This window comes from Amblyraja radiata, chromosome 43 (assembly GCF_010909765.2).
Source record: "Amblyraja radiata isolate CabotCenter1 chromosome 43, sAmbRad1.1.pri, whole genome shotgun sequence".
Taxonomy (NCBI): domain Eukaryota; kingdom Metazoa; phylum Chordata; class Chondrichthyes; order Rajiformes; family Rajidae; genus Amblyraja; species Amblyraja radiata.
This window is the reverse complement of record NC_045998.1, coordinates 1,296,576-1,316,672: the sequence shown is the minus strand read 5'-3', so window position 1 is coordinate 1,316,672 and position 20,097 is coordinate 1,296,576. Positions and strand designations below refer to the sequence as shown.

The 20,097-nt window shown below is 49.6% G+C and overlaps 2 protein-coding genes across 2 annotated transcripts in view; both read left to right on the top strand.

Annotated features, from left to right (window-relative positions):
• Positions 1-20,097, top strand: part of LOC116968066 (galactose-3-O-sulfotransferase 2-like) — a 130,500-nt gene that overhangs the window by 3,452 nt on the left and 106,951 nt on the right. The window lies entirely within an intron of this gene.
• On the top strand, positions 13,385-16,948 carry mblac1 (metallo-beta-lactamase domain containing 1). Its single transcript, XM_033014694.1, has 3 exons — positions 13,385-13,484; positions 15,882-16,644; positions 16,755-16,948. The coding sequence occupies exon 2, from the start codon at positions 15,919-15,921 to the stop codon at positions 16,633-16,635; it is 717 nt and encodes a 238-aa protein (XP_032870585.1). The 5' UTR covers positions 13,385-13,484; positions 15,882-15,918; the 3' UTR covers positions 16,636-16,644; positions 16,755-16,948.

The following is a 20,097-nucleotide window of genomic DNA, read 5'->3' as shown; positions in this document are numbered from 1 at the left end:
ATGTCAGTGTTTATTGGTGGCTCAATGAATAGAACACGATCATGATAGAGTCCAACTTGATTACATCCAGTATACTTGAGCATAATCAACAGTTAGTGTTGCATGCGTCTCGCTTGCCAACTGGTCCCGGGAGAGAGAGAGAGACCTTGTGTGATTACTGTAGTGCTCTTAAAAGGATGGCATGCACATTTGTGTAGTGAAGGGTATAAATGGCATGGTTTAATAAGGGTTAATCTATATCCTTCCTCTTAAGGAAGCATATATGGTGGTTAGTGGAGCAAATATGAAACACGAGCATATGGTGCGGTATCTATTATTGTACTGGTTCTGAGAGCACATAAACTAAACAGGATATGCACAATAGACAATAGGTGCAGGAGTAGAGGCCATTCGGCCCTTCGAGCCAGTACCGCCATTAAATGTGATCATGCCCGAGCGTGGTTCCGTGGTGGACACCAGAATGAGACCGAGGTGGTCGTAACCATGAAGTGACCACAAGTGGACAACCTGTCCCTTGTTGAGCGGTTGAAGCGGAGAGCCGGTTTATCGTAGTATTTTCTTTGTATTTCGCGGCGGCGTTGGAGCTGGGATTGGATAACTGACGGTGAACATGTGGTTCTAGTAGTTGCTTGGCCATAGGCAGGATGGAGCGGGTTCCCCGTGACATGAGCCGTTCGGCTGCAGATCCCAGGAGAGGGCCACAGACGATATTCCGTACGTTGAATAAGTCGAGATAAACATCAGAGTCGGCCCTGTGTGAGCGTTCCATAAGTTTGTTTGCACTTTTTACCGCCTGCACGGCCAGGCCGTTGGACTGCGGGTACTCGGGGCTGCTGGTGATGTGGTGAAAGTCCCAGCGTTTCACGAAATTCCTGAAGAGCTGACTGGAGAACTGAGGTCCATTGTCTGAGAGTAGCTTTAGGGGGGCTCCGTGGACAGAGGAGTGACGAGTTATTTTCCAGTTACTCCAGTATTTTGTGTTAATCTTTGGTTTAAACCAGCATCTGCAGTTCCTTCCTTCACATATATTCTAGTTTAATTTAGTTTAGAGAGACAGCACGGTAACAGGCCCTTGGGCCCACCGAGTACGTGCTGACCAGCGATCCCCGCACGCTAACACTATCCTACTCACAACTGGGGACAATTTACAATTATACCGTCAATTAACCTACAAACCTGCACGTCTTTGGAGTGCGGAAGGAAACCGGAGCACCCGGAGAAAATCCACGCGGTCACAGGGAGAACGTGCAAACTCCATACAGACAGCGCCGGTAGTCAGGATCGAACCTGGGTCTGTGGCGCTGTGAGGCAGCAGCTCTGCCCGAGGGATGGGGAGGGGAAGACGGAGGGGACAGGACGGGGAGCGTTGGGCGGGGTGAAGAGGTGAGGAGAGGAGAGGAGAGGAGAGGTGTGGAGAGGAGAGGTGTGGAGAGGGGAGGTGAGGAGAGGGGAGGGGAGGTGTGGAGAGGGGAGGGGAGGAGAGGGGAGGGGAGGTGTGGAGAGGGGAGGGGAGAAGGGAGGAGAGGAGAGGAGAGGAGAGAAGGGAGGAGAGGAGAGCGCGGCTGCCGGCAGCGGAGCGGCGAACAGGCAGCGCCAGCAATGAGGTGGGTGCTGAATCTCCCCGGCAGCTCAGACAGAGGGGGGGGATAGGTGACATTTGGGGACGGAACCTGATTATAGTGTGAGGGGGAGGAATTGGACCAGATGTGGCAAGTTAATACAAACACTGCCCGAGAGAAAGGGACAGATAATGGGGGAGATGGGGAAGAGAGGAGGACTGGACATTCTCATAGCATCCTCCTCACAGTTCACACTGCCATCCTGTTTTGTGTCATCTGCAAATTTGCTAATGTTACTTTGAATCCCTTCATCTAAATCATTGATGTATATTGTAAATAGCTGCAGTTCCAGCACCGAGCCTTGCGGTACCCCACACGTCACTGCCTGCCATTCTGAAAGGAACCCGTTAATCCCTACTCTTTGTTTCCTGTCTGCCAACCACTTCTCTATCCATGTCAGCACTCTACCCCATGTGCCCTAATTTTGTGCACTAATCTCCTATGTGGGACCTTATCAAATGCTTTCTGAAAGTCCAGGTACACTACATCCACTGGCTCTCCCTTGTCCATTTTCCTAGTTACATCCTCAAAAAATTCCAGAAGATTAGTCAAGCATGATTTTCCCTTCGTAAATCCATGCTGACTCGGACCGATCCTGTTACTGCTATCCAAATGTGCGGCTATATCATCTTTTATAATTGACTCCAGCATCTTCCCCACCACCGATGTCAGGCTAACTGGTCTATAATTCCCTGTTTTCTCTCTCCAGTCTTTCTTAAAAAGTGGGATAACATTAGCTACCCTACAATCCACAGGAACTGATCCTGAGTCTATAGAACTATAGAACATATAGAACAGTCACTGAAAGTAAGCATGCAGGTACAGCAGGCAGCAAAGAAAGCTAATGGCATGTTGGCCTTCATAACAAGAGGAGTTGCGTATAGGAGCAAAGAGGTCCTTCTGCAGTTGTACAGGCCCCTAGTGAGACCACACCTGGAGTATTGTGTGCAGTTTTCGTCTCCAAACTTGAGGAAGGACATTCTTGTCATTGGGGGATTGCAGCGTAGGTTCACAAGGTTGATTCCCGCGATGGCGGGACTGTCATATGTTGGTAGATTGCAGCGGCTGGGCTTGTATGCACTGGAATTTAGAAGGATGAGAGGGTATCTTATTGAATCTTGTAAGATTATTAAGAGTTTGGACATGCTAGAGGCAGGAAACATGTTCCCAATGTTGGGGAGTCCAGAACCAGAGGCCATAGTTTAATAATAAGGGGTAAGCCATTTAGAATGGAGATGAGGAAAAACTTTTTCACACAGAGAGTTGTGAGTGTGTGCAATTCTCTGCCGGTGGAGGCCGGTTCTGTGGATGCTTTCAATAGGGAGTTAGATAGAGCTCTTTGGGATAGCGGAGTTAAGGGATATGGAGAGAAGGCAGGAACGGGATACTGATTGTGGATGATCAGCCATGATCACTTTGAATGGCGGTGCTGGCTCGAAGAGCCGAATGGCCTACTCCTGCACCTATTGTCTATTGTCTATTGAACACATGGAGAGAATACTCAATCGATACGACCAACCAGCAGGGTACAATACAGTGCCTGATGTAGATTCACAAACAACCACATCTAGTCGCTTGCTGCTTAAAAGGTTTGTGAAACATGAATCACAGAGTCACACGGCATGGAAACAGGCCCTTTGGCCCAACTGCTCCATGCCAGCCACCTTGCCCCATCGATGCTAGTCCCATTGTTCTTGCGTGGTCCATATTCCTCCAAAACTTCCACTCCATACACCTGTCCAAAAAAGACAGAGTGCTGGAGTAACTCAGCGGGTCTGGCAGTATCTGTGGAGAACATGGATTGGTGACATTTCGCAGAGTGCTGGAGTAACTCAGCGGGTCAGGCAGTATCTGTGGTGAACATGGATAGGTGACGTTTCACAGAGTGCTAGAGTAACTCAGCGGGTCAGGCAGTATCTGTGGTGAACATGGATAGGTGATGTTTCACAGAGTGCTGGAGTAACTCAGCGGGTCAGGCAGTATCTGTGGTGAACATGGATAGGTGATGTTTCACAGAGTGCTGGAGTAACTCAGCGGGTCAGGCAGCATCTGTGGAGAACATGGATAGGTGATGTTTCACAGAGTGGTGGAGTAACTCAACCGGTCAGGCAGCATTTGTGGAGAACATAGATAGGTGACGTTTCGGGTGGGGACAATCAGAATGCCGCAGACGTGTGGAAATGCAAGGAAGCACAGACAATAACTTGATTCAAAACACCAAGTGCAAGGCAAAGTGGATAGGTAGTAGACTCGATGGGCCAAATGGCCTAATTCTGCTCCTATGACTTATGAAAGGTTGAGAGGGATATGGGCAAAATGTGGGCAAGTGGGAGTGCCGGTTACTCCCCCTTCTCCCCACTCCCATCGAGCAAGAGGTACAAAAGTGTGTTTGTCCTTTTGTCCAAGTGTCTTTTAGCGTCCCAGTACATCTCACGCTGCCTCGGCAAGGCTAGCAGCATAATCAAGGACCTCGGTCACTCCATCTTCTCCCCTCTCCCATCGGGCAAGAGGTACAGAAGTGTGAATACGCACACACACACACACCTCCAAATTCAGGGACAGTTTCTTCCCGGCTGTTGAACACTGAACCATCCTCTCACCAACTCTAGAGCAGTCCTGACCTCCCATCTACCTCATTGGTGACCCTCGGACTATCTTTATTCGGACTTTACTGGACTTTACCTTGCACTAAACGTTATTCCCTTTATCCTGCATCTGTACACTGTGGATGGCTCGATTGTAATCATGTATGGTCACAAAAAGCTGGATAATCATGTATAATCTTTTCACGGACTGGATAGCAAGCAACATAAAGCCTCGGCACACGTGACAATAAACTAAACTCAATCTGCCCCCTCACCTGCGGTAATGTCTCTGCTTCATCACAAATTGACAATGCTTGGGGAGCGGTCAGCCATGATTGTCCTGAATTGTGGGATAGTCTCGGGTGGGCTGAATGGCCACCTGTTTCTTTGTTGCATGTTCGTAAGTCTCTAGACAGACACAAACTGCTGGAGTAATGATGGAATGATGAACAAGGACTCCTAGATCTCTTTGTAATTCCCCTTTTCCCAATTTAACACCATTCAGATAATAATCTGCCTTCATGTTCTTGCCACCAAAGTGGATAACCTCACATTTATCCACATTACACTGCATCTGCCATGTATCTGCCCAACCTGTCCAATTCACCCTGCATTCTCATAGCATTCTCCTCACAGTTCACACTGCCACCCAGCTTTGTGTCATCTGCAAATTTGCTAATGTTACTTTGAATCCCTTCAGCTAAATGATTAATGTATATTGTAAATAGCTGCGGTCCCAGCACCGAGCCTTGCGGTACCCCACTAGTCACTGCCTGCCATTCTGAAAGGGACCCGTTTATCCCTACTCTGTTTCCTGTGTGCCGACCAATTTTCTATCTATGTCAGTGTTTATTGGTGGCTCAATGAATAGAACACGATCATGATAGAGTCCAACTTGATTACATCCAGTATACTTGAGCATAATCAACAGTTAGTGTTGCATGCGTCTCGCTTGCCAACTGGTCCCGGGAGAGAGAGAGAGACCTTGTGTGATTACTGTAGTGCTCTTAAAAGGATGGCATGCACATTTGTGTAGTGAAGGGTATAAATGGCATGGTTTAATAAGGGTTAATCTATATCCTTCCTCTTAAGGAAGCATATATGGTGGTTAGTGGAGCAAATATGAAACACGAGCATATGGTGCGGTATCTATTATTGTACTGGTTCTGAGAGCACATAAACTAAACAGGATATGCACAATAGACAATAGGTGCAGGAGTAGAGGCCATTCGGCCCTTCGAGCCAGTACCGCCATTAAATGTGATCATGACCGAGCGTGGTTCCGTGGTGGACACCAGAATGAGACCGAGGTGGTCGTAACCATGAAGTGACCACAAGTGGACAACCTGTCCCTTGTTGAGCGGTTGAAGCGGAGAGCCGGTTTTATCGTAGTATTTTCTTTGTATTTCGCGGCGGCGTTGGAGCTGGGATTGGATAACTGACGGTGAACATGTGGTTCTAGTAGTTGCTTGGCCATAGGCAGGATGGAGCGGGTTCCCCGTGACATGAGCCGTTCGGCTGCAGATCCCAGGAGAGGGCCACAGACGATATTCCGTACGTTGAATAAGTCGAGATAAACATCAGAGTCGGCCCTGTGTGAGCGTTCCATAAGTTTGTTTGCACTTTTTACCGCCTGCACGGCCAGGCCGTTGGACTGCGGGTACTCGGGGCTGCTGGTGATGTGGTGAAAGTCCCAGCGTTTCACGAAATTCCTGAAGAGCTGACTGAAGAACTGAGGTCCATTGTCTGAGAGTAGCTTTAGGGGGGCTCCGTGGACAGAGGAGTGACGAGTTATTTTCCAGTTACTCCAGTATTTTGTGTTAATCTTTGGTTTAAACCAGCATCTGCAGTTCCTTCCTTCACATATATTCTAGTTTAATTTAGTTTAGAGAGACAGCACGGTAACAGGCCCTTGGGCCCACCGAGTACGTGCTGACCAGCGATCCCCGCACGCTAACACTATCCTACTCACAACTGGGGACAATTTACAATTATACCGTCAATTAAACTACAAACCTTTGGAGTGCGGAAGGAAACCGGAGCACCCGGGGAAAATCCACGCGGTCACAGGGAGAACGTGCAAACTCCATACAGACAACGCCGGTAGTCAGGATCGAACCTGGGTCTGTGGCGCTGTGAGGCAGCAGCTCTGCCCGAGGGATGGGGAGGGGAAGACGGAGGGGACAGGACGGGGAGCGTTGGGCGGGGTGAAGAGGTGAGGAGAGAGGAGAGGTGTGGAGAGGAGAGGGGAGGGGAGGAGAGGGGGGAGGAGAGGAGAGGAGAGGAGAGGTGTGGAGAGGAGAGGGGAGGGGAGGGGAGGGAGGCGCCCGCACCGAGGCGGATGGGGAGGGGTTCGAGGGTGCAGGTGAGGAGAGGTGAGGGGAGGGGAGGAGGGCGAGGAGAGGGGCAGGGGACGGGGGGGGAGGGGAGGGAAGTGAGGAGGCGGAGAAAGAAGGGAGATTGAGGGGAGAGAGAGGGGAGGAGATGAGGATGGTGGGAGGGGGAGGAGAGGAGAGGAGAGGATAGAGGGTAGGGGAGGAGAGGAGAGGGGAGGAGAGGATAGGAGAGAGGAGGGGTGGGGAGGGGAGGGGAGGAGAGGAGAGGAGAGTAGAGGAGAGGAGAGGAGAGGAGAGGAGAGGAGAGGAGGGAGAGGGAGGAGAGAGCAGGAGAGAGGAGCGAGTAGGAGGAGAACGATGGGATGTGAGGATGAGGCGAGGAAGAGGAGAGGGCAGGGAGGAGAGGAGAGGAGCGAGGAGAGGATGAGGAGAGGAGAGAGAGGATAGAGAGGAGGAGAGGAGAGGAGGAGAAGAGAGGAGCGGAGAGGAGGAGAGGAGAGTAGAGGAGAGGAAGAGGAGAGGAGAGGAGAGGAGAGGAGAGGAGAGGAGAGGAGAGGAGAGGAGATAGGTGATAGGGGGGGGGGGGGATAGGTGACATTCACAGTCTCAGTCACAGAGGCCGATGTCAGGAAATCCTTCAGAGGGGTGAACCCCCGAAAAGCACCTGGTCTTGATGGTATACCCGGTCGTGTTCTAAAAACCTGTGCGGACCAACTGGCGGAAGTTTTTACGGACATTTTCAACCTCTCACTTCTGAGTTCTGAGATCCCCAACCTGCTTTAAAAGGGCATCAATTATACCAGTGCCCAAGAAGAGTAACGTGACGTGCCTCAATGACTATCGACCAGTGGCACTAACGCCTGTGGTGATGAAGTGCTTTGAGAGGTTGATCATGGAGCAAATCAACTCCTACCTCGACAAAAACCTGGACCCACTGCAGTTCGCTTACCGCCACAACAGATCAACGGTGGATGCGATCTCGCTGGCCCTCCACTCCACTCTGGACCATTTGGACAACAAAAACACATATGTCAGGCTGTTATTCATTGATTACAGCTCGGCATTTAATATAATCATCCCCTCCAAGCTGGTTACCAAACTCGCAGAACTGGGTCTCTGCGCATCCCTCTGCAATCCCTCGACTTCCTTATTCACAGACCACAGTCTGTTCGTATAGGTGGAAATGTGTCAGCCTCGATAACAATCAGCACGGGAGCACCTCAAGGCTGCGTGCTCAGCCCCCTGCTGTACTCACTCTATACCCATGATTGCGTAGCGAACCACAGTGCGAACTCTATCATCAAGTTCGCTGACGACACCACTGTTGTGGGACGTATCACTGATGGGGATGAGTCAGAATACAGAAGAGAGATCGAGCAACTGTCCATATTGTGCCAGCACAATAACCTGGCCCTCAACACCAGCAAAACCAAGGAACTGATTGTGGACTTTGGAAGGAGTAGGAGGGGGACCCACAGCCCCATTTATATCAGCGGGTTGATGGTTGAAAGGGTCAAGAATTTCAAATTCCTGGGCGTGCACATCTCTGAAGATCTTTCCTGGTCCGAGAACACTAACGCAATTATCAAAAAAGCTCATCAGCGCCTCTACTTCCTGAGAAGATTACGGAGAGTCGGATTGTCAAGGAAGACTCTCTCTAACTTCTACAGGTGCACAGTCGAGAGCATACTGACCGGTTGCATCGTGGCTTGGTTCGGCAACTTGAGCGCCCATGTAGAGGAAAAGACTACAAAAAGTAGTAAACACTGCCCAGTCCATCATCCGCTCTGACCTTCCTTCCATCGAAGGGATTTATCGCAGTCGCTGCCTCAAAAAGGCTGGCAGTATCATCAAAGACCCACACCATCCTGGCCACACACTCATCTCCCTGCTACCTTCAGGTAGAAGGTACAGGAGCCTGAAGACTGCAACAACCAGGTTCAGGAATAGTTACTTCCCCACAGCCATCAGGCTATTAAACCTGGCTCGGACAAAACTCTGATTATTAATAACCACTTTCTGTTATTTGCACTTTATCAGTTTATTTATTCATGTGTGTATATATTTATATCATGGTATATGGACACATTTATCTGTTTTGTAGTAAATGCCTACTATTTTCTGTGTGCTTAAGCAAAGCAAGAATTTCATTGTCCTATACAGGGACACATGACAATAAACTCACTTGAACTTGAACTTGAACATTTGGGGACGGAACCTGATTATAGTGTGAGGGGGAGGAATTGGACCAGATGTGGCAAGTTAATACAAACACTGCCCGAGAGAAAGAGACAGATAATGGGGGAGATGGGGAAGAGAAGAGGACTGGACAATTGGAGATCTAGAATCAAGACTTTGTTGCATCTGAGAACCACAGGCTGGAGTGACGGGGAAATGCAGCAGCAGGTGATGGCAGATGATAGTCACCTGTACCCCGGCATAGCCATATTCGTTGCTTTACATACAATACACTAAGTTTGTAACGAGTGACCACGTATGCACTGACTGAGTTGCCAAGTGTTCATTCTTGTTATATAACGATAAACTCAACTCAAGTTCAAACTCGTGACAACACTTGACTATTGTGGGCTCCACCTTTCTTTCATTGCCCTTGCCTGCCCGTACTAGTCTTTAGTTCATAAAATAGACACAAAATGCTGGAGAAATTCAGTGGGTCGGGCAGCATGTCTGGAGAGAAGTGAAAATTAATCTGTTTTTGTACTCTAGCCCTCTTGAAATAAATGCGAACATCGAGTTTGACCTCTAGTCCTAGACTCTCCCACTAGTGGAAACATCCTCTCCACATCCACTCGATCCAAGCCTTTTACTATTCTGTACGTTTCAATGAGGTCCCCTCCTCATTCTTCTAAACTCCAGTGAGTACAGGCCCAGCGCCAACAAACACTCGTCATGTTTTTGTTTACAAAGCCTCTTGACATATAACATGAAGTGGTTACAGAGAAGGTGTGTGGGAATACTGGTCTGGAACTGTATACAAACTTCACCTCTAAACATACTTCCTTCACCCCCTCGTTGCCTTTGAAGATGCAGCCAGTTTCCCCCTTGGCCCAGAACCATCTAGTCCTGTCCTATCCATGTACCTGTCCAAATGTTTCTTAAACATTGTGATAGTCCCTGCCTCAACCACCTCCTCCGGCAGCTCGTTCCACACACCCACCAGCCTCTGTGTGGATAGGTTGCCCCTCAGGTTCCTATTAAATCCTCCCCCTCTCTCACTGTAAACCCATGTCCTCTGGTCCTCGATTCCCCTCCCCTGACTGCCAGGCCACTGCCACCTCAGGGCACAGCGCCAGAGACCCGGGTTCCATCCTGACCTCGGGTGCTGTCCATGTGGAGTTAGCACATTCTCCCTGTGACCACATGGGTTTTCCCCGGGTGCTCCGGTTTCCTCCCACATCCCAAAGACGTGCAAGTTTGTAGATAAATTGGCTTCTATAAATTACCCCTTGTGTGTGCAGGATAGAGCTAGTGTATGGGGTGATCGCTGGTCGGCACGGACTCGGTGGGCCAAAGGGCCTGTTTGCGTGCTGTATCTTTAAATTCTAAGGTAAAATCTAAAGTTTGTAAAGTTTGCATTGACTTGAACTGTGGAGCAGTGCAGAGACTGCAGTCAGTGCCATCCTGTGGACGTGCATGGGAGTACAGACAAGGAACTGCAGATGCTGCTTTATACCAAGGAAAGACACAGAGTGCTGGAGTAACTCAGCGGATCAGGCACCATCTGTGTGAAACGTCACCTATCCATGTTCTCCAGAGATGCTGCCTGACCCGCTGAGTTACTCCAGCACTCTGTGAAACGTCACCTATCCATGTTCTCCAGAGATGCTGCCTGACCCGTTGAGTTACTCCAGCACTCTGTGAAACGTCACCTATCCATGTTCTCCACAGATGCTGCCTGACCCGCTGAGTTACTCCAGCACTCTGTGAAACGTCACCTATCCATGTTCTCCACAGATGCTGCCTGACCCGCTGAGTTACTCCAGCACTCTGTGTCTATGATCAGCTTGCAACAAAATCTCACCATCTTCTAAACGATCAACTTTGAACATGAACTCACTAAGAAACAAAGTGAGTAACAGCAGCACCAATCCCCAGCGGTCCAACGTCCACTCTTGCCTCTTTCTTACTCTTTATATAACTGAAGAAACACTTGCTATCCTCTTTCATATTATTGGCTCGCTTACCTTTCTATTCCATCTTTTCTCCCCGTATTGTTCTCAGCGCCTCTACTTCCTGAGAAGATTACGGAGAGTCGGTTTGTCAAGGAGGACTCTCTCTAACTTCTACAGGTGCACAGTAGAGAGCATGCTGACTGGGTTGCATCGTGGCTTGGTTCAGCAACTTGAGCGCCCAGGAGAGGAAGAGACTACAAAAAGTAGTAAACACTGCTCAGTCCATCATCGGCTCTGACCTTCCTTCCATCGAGGGGATTTATCGCAGTCGCTGCCTCAAAAAGGCTGGCAGTATCATCAAAGACCCACACCATCCTGGCCACACACTCATCTCCCTGCTACCTTCAGGTAGAAGGTACAGGAGCCTGAAGACTGCAATAACCAGGTTCAGGAATAGCTACTTCCCCACAGCCATCAGGCTATTAAACCTGGGTCGGCCAAAACTCTGAACATTAATAACCCATTATTTGTTATTTGCACTTTATCAGTTTATTTATTCATGTGTTTTGTAGTCAATGCCTACTATGTTCTGTGTGCTGAAGCAAAGCAAGAATTTCATTGTCCTATCAGGGACACATGACAATAAACTTGAACTTGTATTGCCTTTATAGTTGTCTTGTTGGGGTGGGAGATTGCAACTTTCATGTTATCCGCCTGTTTTGACAAATGCAATCTACCTGGTGTGCACAATCAAATAAGATCAAATAGAATAAGTTGTCCTACAACTTTAAGCTGTGCACTCCATACGCAAGAAGAAGTAGTTGTCTTGTTTTGGTTTTTAAAAGCTTCCCAATCCTCTGGCTTCTCGCTAATCTCTGCGGCCACTTTCTACGTTGCTCAACAAACGATCCCCTTCACAAAAAGTGAAAGGCCTGGATAGAGTGGATGTGGAGAGGATGCTTCCACTAGTGGGAAGGTCTAGGACCAGAGGGCACAGCCTCAGAAATAAAGGGCGTTTATCAGAGGGCGGTGGAGGCAGGTTCTCTGGATGCTTTCAAGAGAGAGCTAGATAGGGCTCTATCTATAGCGGAGTCAGGGGATATGGGGAGAAGGCAGGAACGGGGTACTGATTGGGGATGATCAGCCATGATCACATTGAATGGCGGTCAAGTCAAGTCACTTTTATTTCTATAGCACATTTAAAAAACAACTCTCATTGGCCAAAGTGCTTTACATTGGTGGAGGTACTAATGTTATACAACAGTGGTTCATAGATTCAATACAAACATCACTACATACATATAGCCCTCACTCAGAGGACGTCAAGAAAGGCTTGGGAGTAGAGATGAGTTTTAAGTCTCGACATAAAGAAGTCGATGAAGGGGGCAGTTCCCCAAGTCAGCCTATCTGAGGGACCTGGAGATGGTGTGGCGGGTAAGCAGGCTTTTGATGAAGGTGGGGGCAAGCCCATTAAGGGCTTTGTAGAAATAAAGGAGAATCTTGAAATTTATTCAGAACCGCACAGGGAGCCGGTGGAGAGAGGCCAGGATCGGGGTGATGTGGTCCCTTTTTCGGGTGCCCGTCAGGAGCCTCGCTGCGGCGTTTTGGATCAGTTGCAGGCGGGACAGGGAAGATTGGCTGATGCCAGTGTAGAGGGAGTTGCAGTAATCTAGGCGGGAGGAGATAAATGTGTGGATGATCTTTTCGAGGTCGTCAAACTGGAGGAATTGTTTTATTTTAGCTATCGTCCGAAGCTGAAAGAAGCTAGCTTTTACCACGGCATTGACTTGTTTGTCAAATTTCAGTGCTGAGTCAAATATCACGCCAAAGTTTTGACGTGATGTTTGAGTAATAATAATAATAAATTTTATTTGCGGGCGCCTTTCAAAGTCTCAAGGACACCTTACAGAAAATTAACAAGAGAGAAAAAACATATAGTCGGAGTAAAATAAATAATAAGGACATCACCAATACACAAATTAAAGACAGAATTCGCTCCAAAGACAAAAAATCAAAAACACAATGTGAAGAGAGAGTAGTGGGGTAAGGCTGCCTGCTATCATTTTGATTGAGTCCGAAGGGCCAAATGGCCTACTCCTGCACCTATTGTCTATTGTCTATTGAGATGAAGATGAATTTCTTTAGAAACGTAGAAAAATAGGTGCAGGAGTAGGCCATCGAGCCAGCACCGCCATGAGACGGGAAAGATTGAATATGAACTTGGGTCTGTTTCCATACTGGGCAAGACACTTCACCCACCTTTGCCTGTGTGTGAATGTGCGTGAGTGACTGGTGGTGGTCGGAGGGGCCGTAGGCGCAGATTGGCAGCCACGCTTCCGTCAGTCTGCCCCAGGGCAGCTGTGGCTACAGAAGTAGCTTACCACCACCACCGAGTGTGACTGAGGAGTGAATGAATAATGCGATGTAAAGCGCCTTGAGTATTAGAAAGGCGCTATATAAATCCCATCCATCATTATTATACTGTATCTCCACAGCAAAGTCTGAAGAAGGGTCGCCCATTCCTTCCCTTCAGTGTTGCTGCCTGTCCCACTGAGTTACTCCAACACTCTGTGTCTGTCCTAAACTAAACTGAAGATAGGGACAACATTCTGGAGTTACTCCAGCACTTTGCACCTGTCTTTGGTGTAAAGCAGCACCTGCAGTTCCTCTACTGAAGCCCATCTCAGGTCAGGTCAGTGCGGGCGGGCGGGCGGGCGCTCAACACAAGTTATTAATGTGGGTGCGCTACCCTTGGTTCTCCGGCGGCGGCGCCCCCGGGCCCAGTGCGGTCGGGCGGGGGCGTCAGTGACGGTGAGTCGGGGGTTCGCGTCCCGTCCCCGGCCCTGGATCCGGGGAGAGGGCGAGGCTGCGGCCTAGTCCCCTCCGCTCTCTCTCTCTCTCCTCCCTCCCTCCCTCCCCCTCTCTCTCTCCCCCCTCCCTCTCTCTCTGCTCTCTCTCCCTCCCTCTCTCTCTGCTCCCCTCCCTCTCTCTCTCCCTCCATCTCTCTCCCCTTCCCCCTCCCTCTTCCCCCCCTCCCTCTCTCTCTGCTCTCTCTCCCTCCCTCTCTCTCTCCCTCCCTCCCTCTCTCTCTCCCTCCATCTCTCTCTCTCTCTCCCCCTCCCTCTCTCTCCCTCCCAAAGATCTTATAGCGGAGCATAGGATCTTTGCTCCCTCCCTCTCTCTCCTCTTCTCTCTCTCTCTCCTCGCCCCTCTCTCTCTCTCTCTCTCTCTCCCCCCTCCCTCTCTCTCCCTCCCTCTCTCCCCTTCCCTCTCTCTCTCTCTCCCTTCCCCCCACACTCTCTCTCTCCCCCCTCTCCCCTCCCCCTCCCCTTCCCCCCCTCCCTCTCCCCCTCCCTCTCTCTCTGCCCCCCCTCCCTCTCTCTCTGCCCCCCATCCCCCTCCCTCTCTCTCTGCACCCCCTCTCTCTCCCTCTTTCCCCCTCCCTCTCTCCCCTATCTCCCCCTCCCTCTCTCCCTCCCTCTCTCTCTGCACCCCCTCTCTCTCTGCACCTCTCCCCCTGTCTCTCCATGACCCTCTGAGTTACTCCAGCACTCTGTGTGTCTAACGCCCACCACATGCCTGTACTCCGCTACCTACTTGCGTCATAGAGTGACACAGGCCCTTCGGCCCAACTTGCCCACACCGACTAACATGTCGCATCTACACTAGCCTGCCTGCATTTGGTCCATATCCCTCTAAACCTGTCCTATCCATGTACTTGTCTAATGTTTCTTAAACCCATTGAGATAGTCCCAGCCTCAACGACTTCCTCTGGCAACTTGTTCCATACACCCACCACTCTTTGTGTGAAAAAGTTACCCCTCAGATTCCTGTTAATTCTTTTCCCCTCCACCTTAAGCCTATATCCTCTGGTCCTCGATTCCCCAACTCTGTGTAAAAGACTCTATCCGATCTATTCCTCTCATGATTTTATACACCTTCATCCTCCTACGCTCCAAGGAATAGAGCCCCACCCTACTCAACCTCTCCCTATAGGTCAGGCGCTCGTGTCCTGGCAACATCCTTGTACATTTTCATTGTGTAGGAAGGAACTGTAAGGGTTTGGGGCCCGAAACGTTACCTATTTCCTTCGCTCCATAGATGCTGCTGCACCCGCTGAGTTTCTCCAGCATTTGTGTGTACCTTCGATTTTCCAGGAACTGTAGATGCTGGTTTAAACCGAAGGTAGACACAAAATGCTGGAGTAACTCAGCGGGACAGGCAACATCTATGGAGAGAAGAAATGGGTGACGTTTCGGGTCGAGACCCTTCCTCAGATAGAAAGGGATTCCCAAAAAGTTAATCTGCAAGTCAAATCAATAGTAAAGAAAGCAAACTCAATGCTAGCATTTATTTCAAGAGGGTTTGTATATAAAAACAGGGGTGTAATGCTGAGGCTCTATAAGGCGCTGGTCAAGCCGCATTTGGAATATTGTGAGCAATTTTGGGCCCCATATCTGAGGAAGGATGTGCTGGCTCTGGAGAGGGTCCAGAGGAGGTTTACATGAATGATCCCAGGAATGAGTGGGTTAACCTATGATGAGCGTTTGTCAGCACTGGGCCTGTACTCGCTGGAGTTTAGAAGAATGAGGGGGGACCTCATTGAAATGTACAGAATAGTGAAAGGCCTGGATAGAGTGGATGTGGAGAAGATGTTTCCACTAGTGGGAGAGTCTAGGACCAGAGGGCACAGCCTCAGAATCAAAGGAAGTTCCTTTAGGAAGGAGATGGGGAAGAATTTCTTTAGTCAGAGGGTGGTGAATCTGTGGGATTCTTTGCCACAGACGGCTGTGGAGGCCACAAGTCAGTGGATATTTTTAAGGCAGAGATAGATAGATTCTTGATCAGTACGGGTGTCAGGTTATGGGGAGAAGGTGGGAGAATGGGGTTAGGAGGGAGAAATAGATCAGCCTTGATTGAATGGCGGAGTAGACTTGATGGGCCGAATGGCCTAATTCTACTCCTATTCCTTATGACCCGAAACGTCACCCATTCCTTCTCTCCAGAGATGCTGCCTGGCCTGCTGAGTTACTCCAGCATTTTGTGTCTATTCTCTGTACCATTTCCAGCTTGACAACATCTTTCCCATAGCACAGAGCCCAGGACTGGACACAAGACTCTAAAGTCCTGCGCACATCTCTAAGATCTACAAGACCTCCTGAATCTTCACTCGATGGGAGTTTAATGGCCTCTTTGTTGTTGTTGCAGGGTCTGCAATGGGACCGTGATCGCTGGAGGCTGCAGGATGAGCGAGGGGCAGGGGTCAGAGGTGGAGCTAGGGTCAGAGGTGGGTCAGGGGTCAGCAGGTCATGGGTCAGAGGTAGCGGCGGCCAACCTACTGACCATTCGGGGCTGCCCATACACAGTGTCGGTGCTGAAGGAGGGATACTCGTACCAGGACGAGTGTGGCCGCAGTCGTGCAGACGGCACGGTCACTCTGGTGAGGGGCCCGTTGGTGGTGCTGGTGGATACTGGAGCCCCAGGGGACGAGGAAGAGATTGTGCGGGCTCTGGGGGGTCAGGGTCTGCGGCCCCGTGATGTCCAGTGGGTGGTGTGTACGCATGGCCACTCTGACCACGCCGGTAACTTGGGGCTCTTCCCCCACGCAACCTTTGTGGTCTCGCACGACATCTCGCGCCACGACCTCTACCTCAGCCACGACTTCAGTTCCGGGGCTCCCTACCGTCTAGACGAGTGGCTGGAGGTGGTGGGGACGGCTGGACACTGTGGCAGAGACGTCAGTCTGCTGGTGCGAGGCACCACGCTGGGCACTGTGGCCGTGGTGGGCGATCTGTTCGAGCGGGAGGATGACCAGGACAGTTGGCCGCAGCTGAGTGAGAACCCTGAGGTCCAGGCGGTCAGCAGGAAGAGGGTGTGGGCTCTGGCCGATGTGATAGTGCCTGGTCATGGACCACCCTTCATGGTCAACAGGTCACAGGGCCCAGACCCCTGTAGCCACTGACCGGTACAGGGGAGACTGGGCACATGCTCCAGACCAGGTCATCCCACCCTGAAGCCACTGACCAGTACAGGGGAGGGGAGGAGCGGGGCCCAGACCCCTGTAGCCACTGACCGGTACAGGGGAGGGGAGGAGCGGGGCCCAGACCCATCCTGGAGCCGCTGACCAGTGGTGCAGCGCGTACAGTTTCCCCTTTGCTCCACCTCTCCTACTGGAGGCTGATCTAATGTTATTTATCTGATGTGATTGTATCACTTGTCCATTGGCTAGCCCAATGTGAATCTGTGAGTGTAATAAACCTTCAGCTACAATATCACTGCCTGCTCCACTCATTCTCTCCAGCACTTTGCTCTTTAACTCAGTGAAGTTAAACTCTGCCACCAGCAACTCAAACACAAATCCCAATACGACTGTGTGGGAAGGAAGACTGGATAGACTCGGCTTGTACACGCTGGAATTCAGAAGATTGAGGGGAGATCTTATAGAAACTTACAAAATTCTTAAGGGGTTGGACAGGCTAGATGCAGGAAGATTATTCCCGATTTTGGGGAAGTCCAGAACTAGGGGTCACAGTTTAAGGATAAGAGGGAAGTCTTTTAGGACCGAGATGAGAAAATCATTTTTCACACAGAGAGTGGTGAATCTGTGGAATTCTCTCCCGCAGAAGGGAGTTGTGGCCAGTTCATTGGCTATATTTAAGAGGGAGTTAGATGTGGCCCTTGTGGCTAAAGGGATCAGGGGGTATGGAGAGAAGGCAGGGATGGGATACTGAGTTGGATGATCAGCCATGATCATATCGAATGGCGGTGCAGGCTCGAAGGGCCGAATGGCCTACTCCTGCACCTATTTTCTATGTAACCGCAGGTGCTGGTTTGAACTGCAGATAAACACAAGATGCTGGAGTAACTCAGCGGGACAGGCAGCGTCTGTGGAGAGAAGGAATGGGTGACTGGTGTAAACACACCCCACACAGTCGTGTAAACCCGCGCACACTCGTGTAAACCCACCCCACACACTCATGTAAACCTGCCCCCACACACTCGTGTAAACCCACCCCCACAGTCGTGTAAACACACCCCACACAGTCGTGTAAACACGCCCCACACACTCGTGTAAACCCGCGCACACTCGTGTAAACCCGCCCCACACACTCGTGTAAACCCGCCCCACACAGTCGTGTAAACCCGCCCCACACACTCGTGTAAACCCACCCCACACACTCGTGTAAACCCGCCCCACACACTCGTGTAAACCCGCCCCACACAGTCGTGTAAACACACCCCACCCAGTCGTGTAAATCCACGCACACTCGTGTAAACCCGCCCCACACACTCGTGTAAACCCGCGCACACTCGTGTAAACCCACCCCACAGAGTCATGTAAACCCGCCCCACACAGTCGTGTAAACCCGCGCACACTCGTGTAAACCCACCCCACACACTCGTGTAAACCCACCCCACACACTCGTGTAAACCCACCCCACACACTCGTGTAAACCCACCCCACACACTCGTGTAAACCCACCCCACACACTCGTGTAAACACACCCCACAGAGTCATGTAAACCCGCCCCACACACTCGTGTAAACCCGCGCACACTCGTGTAAACCCACCCCACACACTCATGTAAACCTGCCCCCACACACTCGTGTAAACCCACCCCACACAGTCGTGTAAACACGCCCCACACAGTTGTGTAAACCCGCGCACACTCGTGTAAACCCGCGCACACTCGTGTAAACCCACCCCACACACTCGTGTAAACCCACCCCACACACTCGTGTAAACCCACCCCACACACTCGTGTAAACCCACCCCACACACTCGTGTAAACCCACCCCACACACTCGTGTAAACACGCCCCACAGAGTCATGTAAACCCGCCCCACACACTCGTGTAAACCCGCGCACACTCGTGTAAACCCACCCCACACACTCATGTAAACCTGCCCCCACACACTCGTGTAAACCCACCCCACACACTCATGTAAACCTGCCCCCACACACTCGTGTAAACCCACCCCACACAGTCGTGTAAACACGCCCCACACAGTTGTGTAAACCCGCGCACACTCGTGTAAACCCGCGCACACTCGTGTAAACCTGCCCGCACACACTCGTGTAAACACACCCCACACAGTCGTGTAAACCTGCCCCCACACAGTCGTGTAAACCCACCCCAGTCGTGTAAACCCACCCCAGACGTGTAAACCCACGCACACTCATGTGAGCTCCCTGCCAATTACCAGCAAAGATACAAGAGGAGCAAGATAGACCACTCCTACGAAATCCAATGGACTGACGTGTAGTACGCAACGGAATGTCACTTCCACCATTTTAGGAATAAGACCCCGACCTCCGTTATGCCTCTCGCAATTTAATCCCACGTCAGTCCATTGGATTTTGCAGTTTATCTTGGTCTCTTAGCCTTCTATGATAGACCATTATTATCTTTGTTTATAATAAATAAGGTGCTTCTTTTAAAAACAAATTATAAAGGGAAACTGCGTATAAAATGAGCAACAATGGACAATGAAAGGTCTCTGGACCATATGCATTCTATGATCTTTGGTTTAATCAGTGTTGTGGGGGGAACGGTTTGTGTGTGTTTCTGTGTGTGAGTGGCAAGATAGAGATAATAGATTTCAAAGTTCCTCATGGATCAGAAGAAACTTTGATTTAAAGCAACTCATGATGTACATGAGCCATAAAGGCAATTATATTTGCCTTTTTTTTTTGCCTATTAGATATAAGGAACATAAGCCATAAACCTATATATTTGCCTATATTTATATAGTATAAACACATATATATATTATTGATTAGTAGGACTGGATGTTACAATCCTTAACCACAACTGACACCCAGTATTCTTGGGGGTGACCACTAGATGATTTTGCTACCAATCAGACACATCTTCAGTTGTGTACCTCAACATCACTGGGTGTTTCGGCCTTTTATCACAAGACACCCTCAGTCGAGGCAGGCCCACCGCAGGGTGATCATCCCTGGGTGTGTGTCTTATGGTTAGCCTCTGGATATTATACACACACATATATAAATGTGATATATGTATATAATGATATAACACACATACATATTTCTCTAGTTTCTTATATATATATAAACACATATATTCATTATATATATATATATATATATATATCGTGTGTATATATGTGTGATATATATGTATATAAATATATAACACACACATATGTATATTTCTCTAGTTTCTTTCTTGTGATCTCTAATTTTGTTGAACTTTTTTTTCTTTCATTCAACCTCTCTCTGAAATCCTAATTTTGTGAATAAAATATGAATGAACGCAAGCCAAGATATTTTTTCATTCTATATTAGTGTAAAGAAATATAGTGTTTACATACCTACACTGATGCAGAAGTGCGAGCTTTAGACATGACTACTGTGCCATAGTTTAGTTTTTAATTTAACACATATTTGAGG

Coding starts and splice junctions, on each gene's coding strand:
- mblac1 (XM_033014694.1), top strand. CDS start 15,919: ATGAGCGAGGGGCAGGGGTCAGAGGTGGAGCTAGGGTCAGAGGTGGGT.